The sequence below is a fragment of the Centrocercus urophasianus genome, unplaced genomic scaffold, assembly GCF_019232065.1.
Source record: "Centrocercus urophasianus isolate 14NV4802_14NV808 unplaced genomic scaffold, USGS_Curo_1.0 seq_20, whole genome shotgun sequence".
Classification (NCBI taxonomy): Eukaryota; Metazoa; Chordata; class Aves; order Galliformes; family Phasianidae; genus Centrocercus; species Centrocercus urophasianus.
In genome coordinates this window covers 11,325,331-11,344,959 of record NW_024884756.1, presented here as the reverse complement: position 1 = coordinate 11,344,959, position 19,629 = coordinate 11,325,331, and the positions used below count along the sequence as shown (strand labels likewise).

General features: G+C 39.5%; 1 protein-coding gene across 2 annotated transcripts in view; it reads left to right on the top strand.

Annotated features, from left to right (window-relative positions):
• SUMO1 (small ubiquitin like modifier 1) overlaps positions 1–9,847 on the top strand; it is a 10,954-nt gene extending 1,107 nt beyond the window's left edge. For both annotated transcript variants that reach the window (XM_042822465.1, XM_042822466.1), the window contains exons 2-5: positions 5,038–5,112; positions 6,203–6,280; positions 7,943–8,014; positions 8,974–9,847. In XM_042822465.1, the coding sequence (XP_042678399.1) occupies positions 5,038–5,112; positions 6,203–6,280; positions 7,943–8,014; positions 8,974–9,042 (294 nt within the window). In that variant the 3' untranslated portion in view covers positions 9,043–9,847. The remainder of the gene's footprint in view (positions 1–5,037; positions 5,113–6,202; positions 6,281–7,942; positions 8,015–8,973) is intronic.
• The last annotated feature ends 9,782 nt before the right edge of the window (positions 9,848–19,629 follow it).

Sequence of the window (19,629 nt, the reverse complement as noted above, 5' to 3'; positions counted from 1 at the left end):
GGGGGGGGGGGGGGGGGGTTGCGGCTTGGGGAGGGGGGCGGCGCGCGCGGCAGCCGCTGCTTTCCTTTCCTTTCGTTGCGGTTGCCCGGCGGTGCGGTGGGATGCTGCTCCATGGAGCGGGCTCTCCGCGGGTTGGGCCGGGCTTGCCGGGGCCCCCGGCTGCCTTAGGAACGCGAAAGGGGGGGGGAGGTGAACTCTGACTTGCCCGGTTCAGCGTTGTTTGCACGTATTAAACATCCGGTCCTTCACCCAGACCCTGTCCTGCCTCCGCTGGTGCGCCGTGATGTTGTCAGTTCTGACCGTCAGCTGGGGACTTCAATAGTTCCTTGTACGGCAAGTTCTTGGCTCGCTCGGCAGGCGCGCACAGAGCCCTTTGCTCGCATCCGTCGCGTTAGGCTGTGTGACCTGCTGGCTGGAAGCTACAACAGCGTTCCAGTTCCAATCTGTGTTCTGTTTGACTTTATCATTTATAGTACTTTCATATGGCAGTGTTTTCTAACTTTGTCACGATCGTTTGAATTCTGAAAAATCAATGTTAGTATCTACAAATGTTTCTTGCGATGCTGTGAAGTCAAGAATAGTGCCGGTGCCAGCCAGGGAATTACAGATATTCAAAACTTGATAGGCTGTATTTGCTGTGCAGAATAGCCTCCATAGGTTGTGAATAGAAATTATTGCTGTACGTGCTGGTGGTCATCCGCTGCTTTTCAGCCTTGTGCAGCTGTGTTGGTGAGGATGCTCCTGCCTCTGTGTGAGCGCAGCTGTTGCTGGCACCGGTTAGGGCACATCTTCAGTGCAGGGAACTGCAGGAAAGTGGCTGTGTAGACAGAAAGCACAAATTCTGAACTAGATTTTGTAGGCTGCAATTCACGTGACCCATTCTGTAGTGCTCTGCATTTGTGAATTAAGGCATGTTTTAACACATAGCAGCTTTCATTAAGTAATTCCTTCTCCAGCCCAGTCCTGCTAAAGCACATACATGTTTGGAACTGCTTGAAGTATGTAAAATTTCCTATATGGGATCACCTTTTTGGTCTTTGAATAACAGCCCATTTTGATTTATTGAAAATAGTTAAGCTAAGTATTGTCATATACGTGTCGCTGTACTGGGGAGACTGCAGCAAGAGATCAACAGCTGCCTAAGTAACCATACAGCGTGCAGAGCTGTAGACCTTATTCCCTTGTTTATCAAAGTGATCAGTGAAGTAATATCAACTAGAATAATTTGCTTCTGTATGGGAATTGTTGAGTCACAGCTTGAACCTCTGGTTGAGTACCTGGGGAAGGGACCTGGTCAGCCCTGAAAGCACATGTCACATAGCTGAACTGCCTTCACAGGGAAGGGTTGATCCTGGCTGCAGCTCCCCTAGACCCATTTAAGGGCTGACTGCCACTGGGAAAGGTTTCTTTCTGGAGATCTCTCCTTGGTGAAGCTTTCCTCTGTGAACCTGGAATCTTCTAATACAGGGGAGCAATCTTCCTTTACAGCACCTTTCTATTGCGCTGGTCCTTCCATCATCACACCTTTGTAGTAACACCTTTCCCATTGTATTGATCTATTCAATTGCTACAGCCTGAAATTGGACATTGTTTACTGTGTCTTCCTTGTGGCTCTGAAATTAAGTTGTTAAGAGAATGGATGCCATTTGGCAGTAGTTATACTTTTGACCCATCCTTCTAGTATAAATCAAGAAACATGCTTGATTTAGTAACTTTATTCCCAAGGAGATAGGTACTTTCTTATTGTAAAAGTTACTGTAAGATAGGCAAACTGCAAAAAGCACATGGCTGCTTGGTGGGATCCAAGCAGAAGAGAAAATTTGTTTCCTTCTCTGAAGCATCTTGGGTTGTTTTTGCTCTAGTTGAACACAAGTGTCTGTCTCTTCCGGAACCATAAATGGAATGCTGTGGCACAATTTTATACGTTCTCTCACTCCTGTAGCAAATGTCAGAGTTCATTGGCTGGATTATGAAGTGTAGTGCAATTGTATGCATTCTGTAATTTTGATTTTTTAAAAAGGTAGAAGTATCTGGGTATGTTTAGACAGTAAAGTCTAAGCACTTGAGAAAACTGGAAGAGGAAATTTGTAATACACAAGCTTACAATACTTGTTTTGTGGTTCTGCTAGCTATAGCAGCAAATATCTGGCACACTTAGTACATTTCATCCAAGAAACTTTGGGTGCTTTAAGGTCATGAATTCAGTATTGACACAAATGTGAGACAGTACTAGGGGCCTCACTTCATGCACATTCACATTAGGTGAAAAGGGTTTGACTGTGTTTTTGGCTATGTTTAACTGTGTTATGACCTAGTTATAGGTGAAATAGATTTGACTATGGAAAAAACTCTATAAAACCTTGGAGATCTAATGGAAAGTTAGAACTGGGGTATTCTTCTTTTGTTTGTGTGCTTATTTTTCTTTTAATGTAGAATTTCATGGTGGAAGAGTAACATCAATGCTGTTCACAGTGGAAGTGAAAGTCTGGGGGATAGCTGGTGGGTTGGTGATCCAGGGTTTTGTTAGTAAATGCTAGTTGTTTACTCCTTGCTCTATTTGTTCTTTCTGCTGGGCTTTACCATTTGGCATTGAATAGCAGTGTAGTTAGCACTGACAAGATGCAGAGAGGTGTTTTGCAAGGTCTTGTATTGATTTCAAGCCTTTTGCATTGTTTTATTTATTTATTTTTATTTTTGTGTCAACATAGATTTGACCCTGTTTTTCTTTTCCTGAAGTTCTGTCTCAGCACTGATTTTTGTGATGTGGGTGATAAGCTGCTTGGGCTTTAAACAAGCATCTTAATGGTATGGTGTTTTAGGACTCTAATTCCCTTTTTCTAATTCCTGCTTTCTCTACTGCTTGCTGCTTTCCCTATTAGATTTTAGTACTAGAGTCTTCTTTCCCTGTGAGTAGAAAACAAACAACTTAGGAATCGTTGATTTCCAGCTGTATTGGCCAGAGGTGCTGCTACAGTAGTAATAATATTTTGTCATACTTTTTACAGGCTGATTTGGTTATAGGAGCTAAGTAGGTAAATGTTAGAATGAAGTGTTTGAACAAATACAAATACTTATTTTGGGATAATATGCTGCTGTGCAATTCAGTTCTTATGCAGAAGTAAGCTAAGGCAGTGACTGATCTGATCCTTTGAAAGGAGGGGATGTCTTAAATTCTCCTACAAACAGGAGAAATTTGTTAGGTGCTTTGTATCTATAGAGAACTGAAACATTTTGTTTCCTTGAGGCTAGTAATCCTGCACATAGGCAATAAAAATGCTGTTTGTGCAAGCAATTAGGACAGGTGTTGGTTCTCATTTTTACTCTGTGAGTCAGGAGTGAAAGCCAGCATATTTTTATTGCTGCAAGTAGTCCATGAGATTAGAATTCAACTGTGTTATAAAAGGGAAAACTTAGGTGGGAAGCTTGCTTGCTGAGACTGTTACTGGTAAAGACTCTTCACGTGTCCAAAGTGACTTGCTCAGAGACTTGAGAGCGTCCAGTTCCTGGAAGGCTTGGTGTTAATCTTTTTTATTTGATCTTTGAGGGTGATACATCAATCCCAGTAGTCTAGATTGGGCCCGGGTGAATATCAAGCCAGGTGGAGTCTATGGCTTTTGATGCTGCAAAAATGGAATGGATTGGGCTTGAGGCAGTATTCAAAATTACACAGAGCTGCTCTTTTTCCTTTCGTCCAGATTAAGTAGTGCACATAGGGGAGGTAGTTACAGGCTTCCTCCCCTTTTGCAAGTTGTTATAATAGAGTCATAGAACAGTTTGGGTTGGAAGGGATCTCTAAGATCATTTAGTTCCAACCCCCCTGCTAGAGGCAGGGACACTTCCCACTGGACAAGTATGTAGTTGTGCTTGTTTAACCTCTGGGAGGGTGGCAGGAGATGCTCAGAAAGGTTCATCTACCATTTTAATACGGAGTTAGAGGTTTATCTGGATGGCCTTAATATGTAGGTGTTGTAGGTATTTTAAGTTCAGGCATACAAAGGATATTTGTATGTACACAGTAAAAATCACCTTTATGACTGGGGAAACATGTATTAGATAAATGTAAACTTTCTACTCATTTTGTCTACTGTGCTAAGCAGTAGAACGAAAAAGATGGAACACGATCAGCAGGAAGTCTGTATTTCTGATTACTTGGGAAGGCTTTTTGATTGAGTACCAGCTGGATCTGTGGTGGTGTCTGTATGGGATCCCTTGTGTTGTAATGGAACATAACTGAAGCCCTGATCCAAATGTGTAGTGGCAGGCAAAAGAGATAGGGCTAATACTGCCTGCTCTTTGGCTTACTTTATTTATCAGCAGCTAACATGAGAACTTTGTCACTGATCCATGCTTTATAGAATATAGCACGTAAGTTGAAGAGCTTTACTGCTTGAAATGTTGAGTCAAAGTTTCCTGTACAATTAATTCTTATCCTGGAGAAATACCAAAGCAATGTAGTTCTTAGAAGTAAAAGTTAAATTTTTAAGAGTTAGTCTTGTAACAAACATACTAGAAGGAAACTTTTAACCAATGTTGTTTTGTAGTCATAGGAGAAGGTGGCTTACTGTCCTTTTGAAAGTAGTAACTGCTGTTGATGCAGTAGAAAGATGGGAAAGTGTTGTGTGGTTCACTGCCTTTACTCTGGTAGGGAGTTATGAGTATTTATTTACTCATGCTGTCCTTTTTTTGTCAAGTGTCTGAGTCTGTTGGTATACCTCCTCTTTTTTGTTTTTTTGCTATCTGCTTGTTGAGTTAGTGGTACAAAATCATATCTCACAGATCTTTTCATCTGTCACCTATTTTTAAATCGTAGAATCGAAGGATTGCTCAGGTTGGAAAAGACCTCAAGGTCATCAAGTCTAACTGCAACCTAACCTTGCTACCCTAACTCTAACAACCCTCAGCTAATTCATGTCCCTGAGCACCACATCCAAGTGCCTTTTAAACACATCCAGGGATGGCGACTCAACCACCTCGTCTAGTGAAAATAAGTGTTGGACTTCAATCATAAGGGGTTTTTTTTGAATGCTTTTCTTGCAGGAAGCAAAGCCTTCAGCTGAGGACTTAGGAGATAAGAAAGAGGGGGAATACATTAAACTCAAAGTCATTGGGCAGGTGAGTTTTTGCTTAATGGATATCTGGGAGATGGTGTGAATTTTTAAACTATTGAAATGAATGGGAGAAAGTTGATACTGTAAATTGTTCAATGTGAGTCTTCCCCTCCAGACCCCAAATAAACTATTTACTAACTGTCAGCAATGTGTGATAGCATACTCTTAAATTTGGGTCTTTGCATTTCATATACACCAAGTGTGAGATCAGCCCTACTGGATAAGAATGGGAAGAGGATTCTGTTGATTGACTTGTTGGTAATGGGTGCTGGGTTGTAAGTCCGAATTTGTATTGTTTAAATAGATACCTAACTTCTTTCTGAACAGAAGTCTTTCTCCACAGAGAACCATTAGTTCATCTGATTTAACTCATTTGTTGGAATATTAGTGCAGTTGTTTTTTACTGGAGACATGATTTTAACTGGTGCTAACATAAACTCAAATCTTGCTGGTTTAATCACCTATGATGAGAACACATTCAAAAGCTGTGTGACCCATGTACTGTTTGTGCAGAACCTTCTGTGGTCTGCTTTATCTGCAGCCATTTTGACAAATGCAGTGAATTGTACCTTATTGCTTGTAGGAAGGGCTACAGAATAATGAGAGCTGAGATTTTGCTTTATGTTGATGTTATGTTGCCAAGTCAGCCTGTATCCTAAGTTCCAGATAATTGCTCTATTTGAACAAGGTTTTGCATATATTTTGAAATACAAGCTTTAACTTGTCTCGTGGAATCTTAGAGCAGAAGTCCCCTGCATATGTATGTTTGTAAGTATGTCAGCTGGTTAAAGATGGAGTACAGACTGAGCTGAGTATGGTATTTAATACTTCTAAATCCAAAAATGTCCATAGTGAGCCAAAGGCTATACTGTGCCATCTGTTTTAAAACAGGGCTTCCTGCAAAAGTGATGAATGTAAGTGCATAAGATGAACCTCCTAAGATGATTTAGCAGTCACTAAATCATGCCCAGTGATAGTTAAATAATGTTCTGTGTTACTTTTTCTGTAAGACTTTCTTAATGAAACCCTTAAAATGAGCATAGAAAAAGCAAGCAGTTACTAAAATAATCTTTTTTTTTCTTTTCTGTTCTTAGGACAGCAGTGAAATTCACTTCAAGGTGAAAATGACAACACACCTCAAGAAACTCAAAGAATCATACTGTCAAAGACAGGTTTGTGAAACAGTGACACTGGATGTATAGTGGCTGGTCAGAAGGTGTGGAAGTGATCTTTTAAAATGTCCACGCTTGCATTTATAGTTACTGTAAAATCTTCTGGGTCCCAATTCCTGTGAAATAGAATACTGCGGCTTGGGATGAGGGCAGCCTTAGGCATTGTTACTGTCAAAAGTATGGTAATAAGTTTACACTAGCTATTATACCCTAACCTAAAGAAATATTCAGTATTAATAGTTGGTACAGGTAAATAGTAACTACTGCTCCAGGACAGAAAATACATGTTCACTTGCAGGTTCTGTGGCAGATACTGTGGATTCACTGATGCTATTTCTAGTGGCCCTGGCCTACTTCACTCCTAGCTTTGGGAACAGATGCCTTATATGGCCTTTTCTTGAGCAATTGCATGGAAGTTCAATTCAGTGGATAAAATTATTAAATAAAAAAAAAAAACCACCTTTTTAGTGATGAGCTCAATTTGCATCAAAGTATGGCCAGTTTTGTTGAAATGCCTTTTTTATACTATGATGCATTAGATTTTCTGTGTCTTTGTACACTGATGTTGCTATATGGCCTCCTATCCTACTAGAGAAGGAGATAAAAGGTTAAACGACAGATATCTTTGTAGCAAAAATGAACAAATTATTAAAATTGGCATTCATCAGAAAACTTAAAAGCAGATTCTGGAAATCATTTGTGCAGTTAGTCGTATTCACTGTTGGAAATGCTTGTGCAGACTTTTTTTCCTGAGAAATCCATGTTTCAGCAGACAGAACTATCTCCATCTCCTGGCTGAATGCTGGAGAGTCCCACTTCCTTCATCTATAGTCAACACTGGTTTTGGTGTCAAGTAATCTTTCTCTTCTAGAGGGACATCAAGCATTTCTTCCAAGTTGCCCAGAGGGATTGTTGGAGCATTGTGGAAAGCTTTTCCTACTTAAGAGTTGTTCTGCCTAATAATTTGCAAGCAGTATTTCTGAGATGTAATTGATGCACTAAACAGTTCATATTTCACTTACACTTACTTCGCTGATATGCATATGAAAGAAGAGGAAAAGGTTAGATGTTTGTCTTAGTTGAAAAGGTGAAGTGTGGTATTGAGTTTAACAGAGGAATACTGTACACTGGACCTCATTTTATTTGCTCTTGGGGTGCACCTTTCTCTGCTCCCTATCCTTCACAGTGTAGAGCTTTTGCAGAGCTTGTAGCTGTAAAGGATACCATCCTTTCTTACAGTGATATACGATTGTGAAAGCACGAGTAGGAGTTCCTGAAATACACACATTCTGTATGTTATGCTAGTCTTTAATAAGGCTGATAAATGGTTCAGAAGAAGGCTGCACCTTCATGTAATGTCTTGGAAGAGAGGGTATAGTTGGTACTTTAGAGGAGGTGAGGGGGGAAATGCTAAGAAAGTTTCCCAGTTCTTGAGCTAGAAGAGCTTTACTGTAACTTTGGAAGAACTATGCAGTTCAGAACCATTATTCCCCTCAAGACACTTGGTAGTTTACGTGGGAGCAACAGGATAGCTGAGCTCTCTGTGTAACAAGAAACTACACTTTCTTTTTTGACTTACATGTGTGTGGTTTTTATTAAAAAATGTATTATCAATGTGTACATCTCAGTTGAGTTTTTCTTATGCATTTCTTTTTTTTTAAGGGTGTTCCAATGAACTCACTCAGGTTTCTCTTCGAGGGTCAGAGAATTACTGATAATCATACCCCCAAGGAGGTGAGTTTCTTTTCAAAGAGTGTTGCATACAGCATTCAGTGGAGAAACTAAATGCAAAATTTGTTAATCTGTTCCGCTGAACTAATCTGATTTGTTTCTTTAAATATAGCCGACCTCTTAGAATATATCTGACTAAATGTAGTCTGACTGTACTTGTCTGACTGAAGTTTTTAGTAAGGCTGGTACATAGGTCAGGAAAAAGACTGATTGGACCTTCACATGTAATTTTCCCTCAGAAGAAAGATGTAGTCACTGCTCATCAGTGAAAAAAAATCTGAGGGAGCTGATCAGTTGTTGAAATAGATCTTCAGCTTGAATTTGAAACGAACGTGTATTTTGTTCACATTTATTAGATGGAAGTGTAAATAAACAGCAAACAGGTTACTTCTGCTGTACAGTGACTTCCACCAATTGTTATGATAAAGCAGGAAGAAACATTGAAATATAATGATGACTTTCTAGAAAAAAATCAAACGTTGAATTCCACAATGAGCAGGTTACTTTGAGACAACAGCTGTGAACAGGCTTTGAGTTGCAAGCTGTCGGTCTTAGTGGTATCATGCTTAGCAGCATGCAGTATATAGTCCATATGGCTATACAGCAGATGCATTCACAGTGTTGGTAGTTACATTCCTGTGCTTCTGTTGCCTGAGAAGGAGTTCAGAGGAGAGTAAAGCTAGTAATTCCCAAGCTGATGTGTACTGCTTCACAAGTGGATTTAGACTTCACAGATAAGATTATTGCTTTGACTGAGATGTGCTGAAAAGTATATGATGGAAGAAAAAATACTTAAGATTGTGAGTGTTGGCTAGTAAGGTATTGAAAATTTTTTCACCCCTTTGTCCTTTGAAAAATTATGGGACAGGAGAACAAAGCATCAGATAGCTTTTCTAGGACCTGCTCTGAATTCAGTGCACCAGATTTATAACAATTGTGCTGTTTTTTCTTTGTTCTCACAGCTGGGGATGGAGGAGGAAGATGTGATTGAAGTTTATCAGGAACAGACGGGGGGTCACTCAACAGTTTAGATCCTTCTGTTTGTTTTATTTCCCCTTAATCCTTTTTTATTTTTAAATAATAGTTCTTTTGTAATGTGGTGTTCAACACTGAATTGAAACTGGCACCCCATCTCTGGGAGTTTATTTTCAAGCGTCTGGTATTTTAAATTCTCGTGCTCATTATACACTATTGTTTCTGTTTCCATTGTGCTGAACTTCTGTGATCCAGCTGCAGCCCTGCTCTCCTTTTCCCTTCCGCCCTCCCCTTTAGAAATACACGTACACACATGCATTTGTATGTTCACTAGGTTCGTGCATTTCAGGCACGAAGGTTGTAAGATCTGCCAGGTGGGCGAGTGTTCTTAATGACTTCCATATCTGCCCTGAAGTTTTGATGTGTGACTGTTTCACTCCTGGACTATAACTTTCAGTGCGAGATGAAGTTTTTCAGAACTAAACTGTGGAGAAATCATGTATCCATAACTCAGAGCTATTTTGCTTAAATTGTGCTGATGGCCCAACGAAGAAGATCAGAGTTTGAAATGAAAAGGCTAGAACCGTTGTCATCTGTACCTTGCTCCAGAGATGGCTTTGCTGAAGACATAGAATTGAAAACCCTAATGAATCTTAAATCTTGCCAGAAGAGCCCAGAAGCATTTTAACTTCATATAGCAATTAGTACACGCAGGTATTCATGCAAGAATGTTCACAGCAGGCAACTGGTGTTACTTTGACACTCTTGTTTGTACCTTTTGGCCTGGGACATGGGTTTTGAATGGACATTGTCTGTACCAGCTTCATTTAAAATAAACAAGAAAAACGATTTTGTAAACAATTTGCATTTTCTTTTCAAATGTTTGGAAATGAACAAAAATGTGAAAGGAGATAACTGGGGCTTTCCTGTCTAGTGCCTCTACATAGAAGGCAGAAGAAAAGTTGTGGTCTGTAAACATACCTTGTACAAAACCATTTACTTTTTTTTTCATTTGAATAAGCAATATGCTTACTGGTTTGGATAACAGGTGACTCTTTAAGACTACTAGCTGTTTCTTGTCCTGTTAGGGAATGTTCACGTAGTTACATACTGCTTCACTTCATGCACAAAAGTTAGACTGAAGATGCAACTTGGAAGAGAATACAAGGGTTTAATATCTACATTTCATATGACTATGGTACTAATGAGTGATCTATCTATGATGGATGACATGGGAGTGTCGAGATGCTTCAGCTCACTCGAAGGTCATGTTCATGTTGTAGCTAGTTGCAGGTTCCAAGTAGCCTTGAAAACCTTTGATTGGGTGTGAAAGCTCATATGGAAGGTTATAAGCAGGGCAAGATAGCAAAGATTTCTGCATTGTACCTGCTCCAGTTTTTCAGCAGGTGGATAGGACTTGTTCTTGGTTTTGTAAATCAAGTTCATTTATGAATGACAGATTAATTTAAAAGCATTTTAGTGCTTGGAAGAAATTGCAGATGAGCTGTCCGTGATCAGTTTTTATGGCTCTTGCTATAAAGCTGTACAGGAACTTTCCTTCTTGTGGTTTGTGTCTGATTTTATTTATTTACTAATACTTTTGTATGCATAGTAGAACTGAAATTTTTTAAAACATTAAAACTTTTGATTAATAAATGTTAGAATATGGGACTTCAATTTTCAGGTATTCTATATAATTCAGTTCTTCCCACTGTGATGGCTTCTTTGGACTTAGCTCCAGTTGCTTTTTGAGAACAATAAATGTACCCTCTTCAGAATACCAGAAATAAAACAGCCTTGTGATTACTATCAGATCATCTCTAATTTAATTTTTGTAATGCTCTTGTTAGTAGACAAGTTCTCATTATCCCACTTCTGCAAATTAAGAACAGAGGCGCAGGGGACAGTGGTTTACTGAGGTCACTCAGGAAACTGAAGGTGGAGATGAGAAAAGAATCCAGTTCCCCCGTGTTTGATGGTAGCACTGTTGCTGCGTCAGCTTGCTTTGGTTCCTGCTGTTCACTTTACTCTTTCGAGTCTGATTTACGTGCTCTTCCATATCAGTTTTCTAGTTTTGAAGCGCTGCCTCACCAGAGGATATGGAGGAGAGCTTCCTGGCAAATGCTATTGCAGCTTCAGTGGTATGAAGCTCAAGGCTAAGGTGTTTGGTTTTTTTTTTCTGTTGCATACCATTCCCCTGAAACACCTCTGTTTATAGAGTGAACATGATACTAGTGGCAAAATGACTTCTTTTTGATCCCTTATCAAGGATCTAAGGCAATGTCTGTGCAGTTGCAACAGTTTATGGAACAGTAATAATAGGGAAACTGTACTCTGACTACAAGATTAGCACTGAGAGCTTCATGTAAAATGTGAGGATAAACAAGCTACACGTGCATTGGTGCCTTTTTAAGGAACTTCGTTTTTTGAAAGTTGTACTTTGAAATAAGCCATACATTCTGAAGTTGAGAGGATGAAGACTTGGTTTTTCTTCTTTCATTTCTTTGGATCAAGTAATTTCCAAAAAACTGTTCTGAGAAGATGATCTGAATTGCTCTTTCTAAATCAGTCATGGATTTGAAGCTCATGACTGGACATCAGTCTCCTTTGTATGTTGGAGAAAAATAGACAAAAATTTCTTCCTGCTTGTGAAATTTGGCATCCTCTTCACTGATGTGCTTACCTGTTTATCAGAAAAGCTCAGATCAGCTGTTGATAGCTGCTCCTGCTCAGTGGTTTTTGGCTGTTATTGTTTAGAAAAGTGGTGAATGTTGGAAAAAGAAACAGACTTAACAGCAGGAAGATGTAGAGGCTATTCACTTCAAATATTAAAGCAATTTAAATATTTCTAATTATGAGTTAATGTACTTGATATTCATTATACTGTGTAAAAACTGCATTGGTAAATGCTGTATAAGATATCAGGTTCCATGTGGAGGTCTTTAAAGCTTATATGCTTGAAGTATTTGTATATTTTCTTAAATACGTTTATATCTACATAATCAATTGTAAATTCAAGAAAATGAAATTTAGAAGTTAAATGTTTAAATGCTTGCAGGCTTTTTAGAACCTATGCTTGATGCATATTGAATTCAAGTGAAGTTAAGCTTCAGCTTAGGGAGATCACAGGATTTGATTACTCTTCTTTGCAGGAGACTCTACAGGAACAGCAATACAATTTGGATCTACAAATGTCATTTTCTTTCACTAGATAATATTAGTCAAACAGAAAATAAGATGACTGGCAAAGGAAAGTTCTTGTCTTGCTATAGTTTATCTTACTGTTGATACTGAAAACTTGCCTTTTCTGAAACAATAGCACATAAATTGATTGAGTTGGGTGTTTCTTCCAAAAGTCAGCAGTAAGGTCTTTATACCTTTTGTAAAAAGACAATTCTATTTTTGTTTCTTCTTTCTACTGAAGTGGGCCCAAAAATCTATGGTGAAGCTGCGAAAGATAAGCAAAATGTATTCTGGCATCTCAAATGGTTATAAAGGTTATCATGGTCTGTCTAGGTTAATTTTCAATGGCTGATAAAACATGAATGCTTTTACATCCTATCAATGTGATGTGTATACACACCGTAGTTGCAATCTGGGAAAATAGCTTTGGGAATGAGAACAGCACCAATTTGGTAAAGAGAAAAACATTGCTCCTCTTTTGAATAAGGTTGGTACCTTTAGCTGAAAGAGCTCACTGCAGTGACCCATACCAAGTATTTATTTATTCTGTGTGGTTTTTCAGACCTAGCTTTTCAAGTAGCTGAAAATAACAAAACACCTATGGATGAGAAGTATTTTGTGTTCTAGTCCAGTAGCTTCGATTAGCAGCGCTTACTAGAATTACAGATGTTGCTTCGTTGTCTCCTCTTTGCCTGCAAACTGTTGATAAAATGGACCAAAAACACAAGTCAGACTTCCTCAGGTTAGAAAGCTGATGTTTTGACTTGAAACCTGTGAACTCAGTAGGCTCATGGCTGGCTAACTGGTGCTTTATGCCAGTATGTAACACTGCCCTTTGAGGCACAACCTGGACAGGAGCCCGGACTTACCTCGGAGTTGGCTTTGAGCGAGCTTTGAAACAGGCTGGGAAAGAAAATTTTTGCTTATGCTTATACCTTATTGTGAGACAGTATGTTTTCATGTCACAACAAGATGGGTAGAGCAAACAGCTATTCCTGCTCAACTGCAGTCATGATGAATCCTTTCATCCCTTGAAGAGTTCTGTGCTGTTTGCAGTGTTTTGGTATGCAATGTACAAACTCCGTGTGTTGAGGTGCTCATAGGAAAGAGCTCTGGAAGCATGCTGTGCTGGAGTCTGTTCTGCTGGACTACATGAAGGTAATTGTAAGTTCATGTATGCGTGGAAACCCAGTTGTGCTTCTTTCTGAAGTATAAACCAATCTGCATCTTTGAACTGCTTTAGAGCATAAGATGTACTTGAATTGCTGCTGGTATTTGGAGAAATGCTGGAAAACTGATTAAATAGCAAAAGAACTGCAGTGCATCTTGAACTGAAGGTAGCTTAAGTCCTAATGCAGCTCTTCAATGCAGACTGCACTAATGGGAGTCCTGATTATTGACACTAGGCATATTGATGTTGTTATTACTAAGGGGAAAAATAACTTCAATTTCTGTATAATAGCTATTCACCTAAGTGAAAATTGTGCTTGTCTCTGGCTTTCTTCACAGCTAGTCTAGCATTTTCCTTTGTTCTTGTTCCTTAGCCTCAAGTCTCACATTCTTCTCCTCTGGATTTATTCTTTCATACTTGAAGTGTTCTGCTATCACCACCAGCTGCTGGCGTGACCTCAGTGCTCGTTCTTTGTCAGCAATTGTCTGCCTTTAAAAAAACAAAAAACAACAAAAAACAACAACAAAAAAAAAAAAACCATCAAACAGATCACCATCTCCTTTTAGTTAATCTCATACTTCCTATTTAGGAAATATTTTTCATCAGTTATATATAGAAAATAATGTTGATATACTGATATCACAAGTATTTAAAATAATCTTTAAAAACATGTTTGTCTTAAATTGTGATTTTTTTTTCTAGCATTTGTTATTTTTCAAGTCTTTTTCTGCAAATGTATTTTAGAAATAGGATCTTTCTTCAGCTACGCAGTGTCGGGCTTGCAGAGGAGATATCAAATATACTGAAAACATCAAGAAATGAACAAATATAGCATTGATGTTGTTGCTAACGCCTTGTGCTGTTACATCAAAGCTAGGTTGTGGAATTTGTCTTTAAGGCAACTGTATAAGAGATGACTATTGTAACCATCTCTAATAAAGGTGCGACAGTTAATGCAAGTTTGGGACATGGTGTCAGGAATTGCATGGCAGAGACAAACTAAATCTAGTTATCATCTTTTCAGATGAATTCTGTGTTTAAATAAGCATTAGCCTTTTTATAGGCTACCTGCTCCATATTGTTTCTCTGTCTCTTCTGGAACTGCAGAGGCTTTCACTGATAATCCCCCTTACTGCTAAATATGTTCTTGCATTTTCTCTAACTGTGACTTCTTTGTTGCCACCTCCTCCTGGTGCCTCCACTCTTTTAGTTTGTTTCTGTAACCTAAAACAAAAATGATTATTAATTGCTATAGCAACCTTGAGTTTGCTTGAACAATCTTGGCAGGAGAAGAGGTACTTAGCCTGAAGAGCTAAACAGATTGCCTAAATGAAGGAAAGAGGAATGGGAATAAAGAGAAAACAAGTGCTGGTTAGTGATACTTCACATATGCCTGGTTGGTTCTGCAAATTAGTATTTAAAAAATAAGGAAAGTCTACTTTCCCTCCTAACATCTCTAAGGGGATAAAAACCTGAATTACAAGTTTGAGATGTGCTTTTGGGAGGATACAAGACTAAGAGGAAGTTAGGGATACAAGTTAAGTGGTTACTCTGACAGGGAGTCAAGGGATGGAGGACAGCACAAGAGACAGGAGACACTCAGAGAACGAGAGCTGGGAGAAATATTTAAAGTGCATTTTCTTGGTAGAATGCAAATACAAACATGAAACAAGAGTCTAGGAGATGTGACAAACAAGGAGGCAATGAAAAATACTGAATGAAGTTTTAGATGTAAATGGAATGGTGATCTAAATAGGCTATTTTTTTGGAGGAAGATGCATAATGAGAAGAAGGGTTAAGAAAGTCAAGGAGGCTAATATTCTCCTTATTCTGAAATTATGTGGGTAATGTGCATCACTGAATGACACTTAAGGTCATGGTCCAAACTAACTTGCAGTTCTTAGTCCTGCAGTTTCACTTGAATGCCTGCTTTCTTTTCCGCAAACGGAGTCGAATAGGGCATGGTACTAATCTCAGAAAGTAAAACCTTAAGTCAGACATGTTCATTTTCAGCCATTTGATATAATAAAAAAAGATAAAAAGTAAAAGATGTTACTCCTAAAAACCTGCTTCTCCTACAAATCCCCTCCCTTGAGCGTTATTTCTAGGCTGTAGCTCTGCGAAGTCACCCAAGGAGGTCGCTGTTTTCCCCAGTAAATACTATTCTTAAAAAAAAAAATAAAATACAGCATAGAAACAGCAATGAGATGCTGTCAGAAGAGAATATGCTGTACTGTATAATTAGAACGTTTCAAAAGGTAAACAGAATGCGATGATTAGGATGCACCAGGGCTTGTTTCTCAGAGCTTTGCCTTTATCTTTTCCCTAAATCTCCACAGCAGCAAAGGTAAAGAACAAAATATACTCTAGCTATTGTTTGTTTGTTTTTTTTTAATTTTATTTTATTTGTAGTACAAAAACTCTCACTTCATTAAGAACTTGGATTACTATGAGATGTCTTTGTGTAGTTGCAACCATGCCAAGTTTTCTGTCAAGAAAGCATTCAGTAGTAGTTTTGGTGCTGTCTATAAAGTGTTTGGTCTTCATGAAAGTACCATAGGCTAGATGGAATTGGCTGAAAAACTTGAATTTGTGTAATGACCGATAAGCAGTTCACTGTCAGTTTTTCATTAATGACTGGGAAAAAAAGGTAATCTTAGGACTCAAAATTCAGAATAATGGTAAATGGATGGAAGTACTGAGGTGTATTTAGGACAAGCAATGCTAAGCTTAGGAAAAATCTGCTTCTAAAAGATGCAGCTTTATGTATGCACACACTTCAGGTGAAAATGTTTGTTCTCCACCTTGGAATTTGCCTGGGGGTACAAGGTGAGTCTGCTGCACAAGGTTATGAACTGTCAGCAATACAGAACCGAGGATGTGGGATCTGTGGAAAGAGCTTGCATCGGCAGCAAGAAATAAGAAATAAAGCTAGGGTCCCCATAGTCCTCCCACCACAGCCCTGGATGTTGAGACTCCTCAGAGCAAAGGAAACTGTTCTAGAATTTGCAGCGATTTAAGATGCTGATATCTGATTTAAGCATGTCTGATATCTGGGGTTGATTTTGCTTGTTTTTTTTCAACCTCAGTCTGCTCTCACTTTATGAAAAGGGATAGAGGAGTGCTTTGAAAGTTGGTGTAAGATATTTGTGTCTGGGAATTGGAGCTGTTGCTGGGCATTCTGTAATGCAAAACGGGACTAGCTGCCCAGTGCTGCAGAGCAGCTTGAGCCTTTCCGTGCCTGCCTCAGCACCCAGCTTCTCTCTGCTTTGCCTCACTGCATCTCTCAGCTTACGGAGGAGCACCTGCTTCCCGCCAAAATGAGGGGGCTTCTGAGGAGCTCCGCGTTGTGGCCGGAGCAGAGCTTTGTGCCTGCCTGGCTAGAGGAGGCGGCCAGCTGGGTGAGATGAGGCAGCTGAAGATGCGGGCTCCTCGTAGCTGGGGCCCGATTGGGCTCCTCGTGCGGTACTCACTGCCCTCACCTGCTGCAACACGCGGGCAGAAGTTGCTCCTGTTTTTGTCAATCTGCTAAAAAGCCGCTACGAGCGGTGGCTTCTCCCCGTGCATGATTGGTACTCGGGCAAATAACTAACTAGGAGAATTAAGAGAAGGGCTGGAGCCACTTAAGCAGCAAGGCTGAGGTAAGCCTCCAGCCGGGATGAGGGGGCCGCGCTGAGGGGGCTGTGGGGAAGCGGCCCTGAGGGAGGGGCTGCGGGCACCCTGAGGTGCGGCCGCTGGGGGGAGGCAGCGAGCTGTGCGGCTGTGTGGTCGCGAGTACCGCGCGCCGGGTAAGCCTTTACTCTTGTTTTCATGCATTCATCAAGAGGGGGTTGTTTCAATGTATGTTTGCATCCATGAATGCCATTAATTGTCTCTGTGGCCCCGCCTGCCAACCTTCTCCCGCGTGGGTTCTGCTGATTGAGGTGACCTGGGGAGGCAAGTGTTAGGCAGAGGTCATGGCTGGCTGTGAAGGGTTGGTCCTCAGGGAAGCCTTCATCCTCCTCACGAGAGGTGGACAGGCTGGTGCTGCTGGCTGTTTTGCTGCGAGCAGCTGGACTTGTTCCCCTGTCTCCTCAAATCTGGTTACCTGCCACCCCTTCGTCCATCTTGTGTCATCTCCTCACAGGTATTTTTCATCCCTCTGGTTTTGTTTTGTTTTGTTTTGTTTTGTTTTTCTGGTTTTCTTGGAAAAACACAAACCTTTCCAAACCTACTATGGCCAAATTGTTGTCAAAGTAGTATGGTGTTGATCTGGCAGTAAGTTTTTGCACACTGTGGTGATTGCTTGCTCAGACTAGAAATGTTTCCATCTAGAGGTAATTATTTTCTATTGAAGTGTTTATTTTTATGTCACGTTATCACACCTTGGGAATGTGTCAAATTTTAAATGAGGCAAAGTTATTGTTTTAATCTCATTCTGGGTAAGGGATTTACTCTGTCGTGTAATATTTTGGCTTTTTGAAGAAAAACTTGTTTGGTCTTTCTCTGTCTTATTCTTTGCTCCACCTGAGTTAATAAAAAACACCAGGAATCTCTTCATTTCTGTCTTCATTTGTGGTGAAAAAAGTAATAGGTACACCATCAGGACTGCAGTAAACTTTGAAACAAAGAAACTAGGTTAAATGTTAAAACTTTTATACAAACAACTATTAACTTCTAATTAATGATTTGTCCTAATCACCTTAAATACTGTGCTGACTCCCCTAAAGGCTGAGGCTTACACTTCACAGACAAAATTCTGCATGAGAACTTGAAATATGAAGATATCTTGAAGTTGTGTGAATTTATTGGTGATTAAGAGCTGAGGAAAGATCAACTATTTTCCTCTCTAAATGATAGTTCAGAATTCATGCTAAGACTTAAATCTATGTCTACGGATTGTATAAAGAATTGCCATTTGCCCTGTGGGTTGATGCTTTTTCTTTTTGTCTTGTAATTATCTGTCAATGCATCTGTTTCTGTGTTGTTCTATTGTTTTTTCTTTTTAATATCAGACAGGCTATTTACTATGCTAAGAGTCCCTACTGTTTCACTTTACCGAAAGACCAGCTATTGGACCAACGAGGGGTAAACAACTGAGACCTCAGGATATGCTTTTCACTCGGACTTAATTATTCTCTACTACTACAGCTGCATTCTTCAGTGCTGCTGCTATAGATTGGTTGTAAGGAATAACGTTGTTCTACCAGTAGTCAACACTGTGTGTGGATGAATTCTCCTGTGTGTAGATACAGGTCACTTAGCAGTTGACAACGTATGATTTTATGTGTAAATGAATGACTGTTGAGCTGCCGTAACTTTATGCTGATGATTCAAAGCAATCTGTAGCTGAAGACTGGCAACTCATAGTGTATTGCATTGTGTGTGAAACATGGCTGAAACCAGTTGCTGACATAGGTACATATACACATAGTCAAGGTTATTATAGGAGAAAGGACAGAAATTTGCTGCCATAAGACTTACAATGTCAACTTTTGCCAACTGCTTTTTTCTAAATCTTTGATTAGCAAAGCTCCTCTTCTTCTCTCATGTACTGCTTTTTAGAATACTTGTTTTTACTCTGGATTTTGTTTCTGCATTTCCTGGCAGCTAGAAGAACTCAGAAGACTTGATCCAGATTCAGGCTGTAAAATCCTGCCTTTAGAGTATAAAAATAAAAGAAGTAAACTGAGGGAAACAGCAATAAAACTGACTCTCACAATTTGAATTGCAGATGCTAATTTTTTTTTTTTTTTAAAAAAAAAAAAAGCTCAGAGAAGAAAAAGAAAACCTGGAGGCTTGATTTAACTGCTGCCTTAACCTCTCACTATGTTTTGCACAGCTGTAAGCTCTGAAACTCTTAGAATAATTTGTCAGTGCTGTATAATGAACAGTTCATGTAATTGTAGTGGCCCTTGCAGGTAGCTGCTTCTGTCCTTGGTGATCGTTTGTTCTCTCATTACTGAGGGTGGTGTGTTCCATTCTGGCTTATGCTACAGTGAAGGTCCAAAGATTTGTTCATTGGTGCTTTGCACAATTAATAATGGTGAATATTCTAATATTGTAGTTTCCTTTCTGTAATTGACACCTTACCATTCAAAGGTCCTAATCTTGGAAACTCGTGGTATGATTTTTATTTTAGGAATTATGTGACTCCATAGATTGTCATGATTTTAGCAGTAGCAGCAGTAAGTTCTTGGCTTTATGAGAGAATTAACCTAAAAAAATGACATTTCACATTTCAGTGAATAAGTTCAGTATTAATGTTCTGTGAAGACCTATTTGGAAGGGTTGGTGGGTTTTTTTGGTG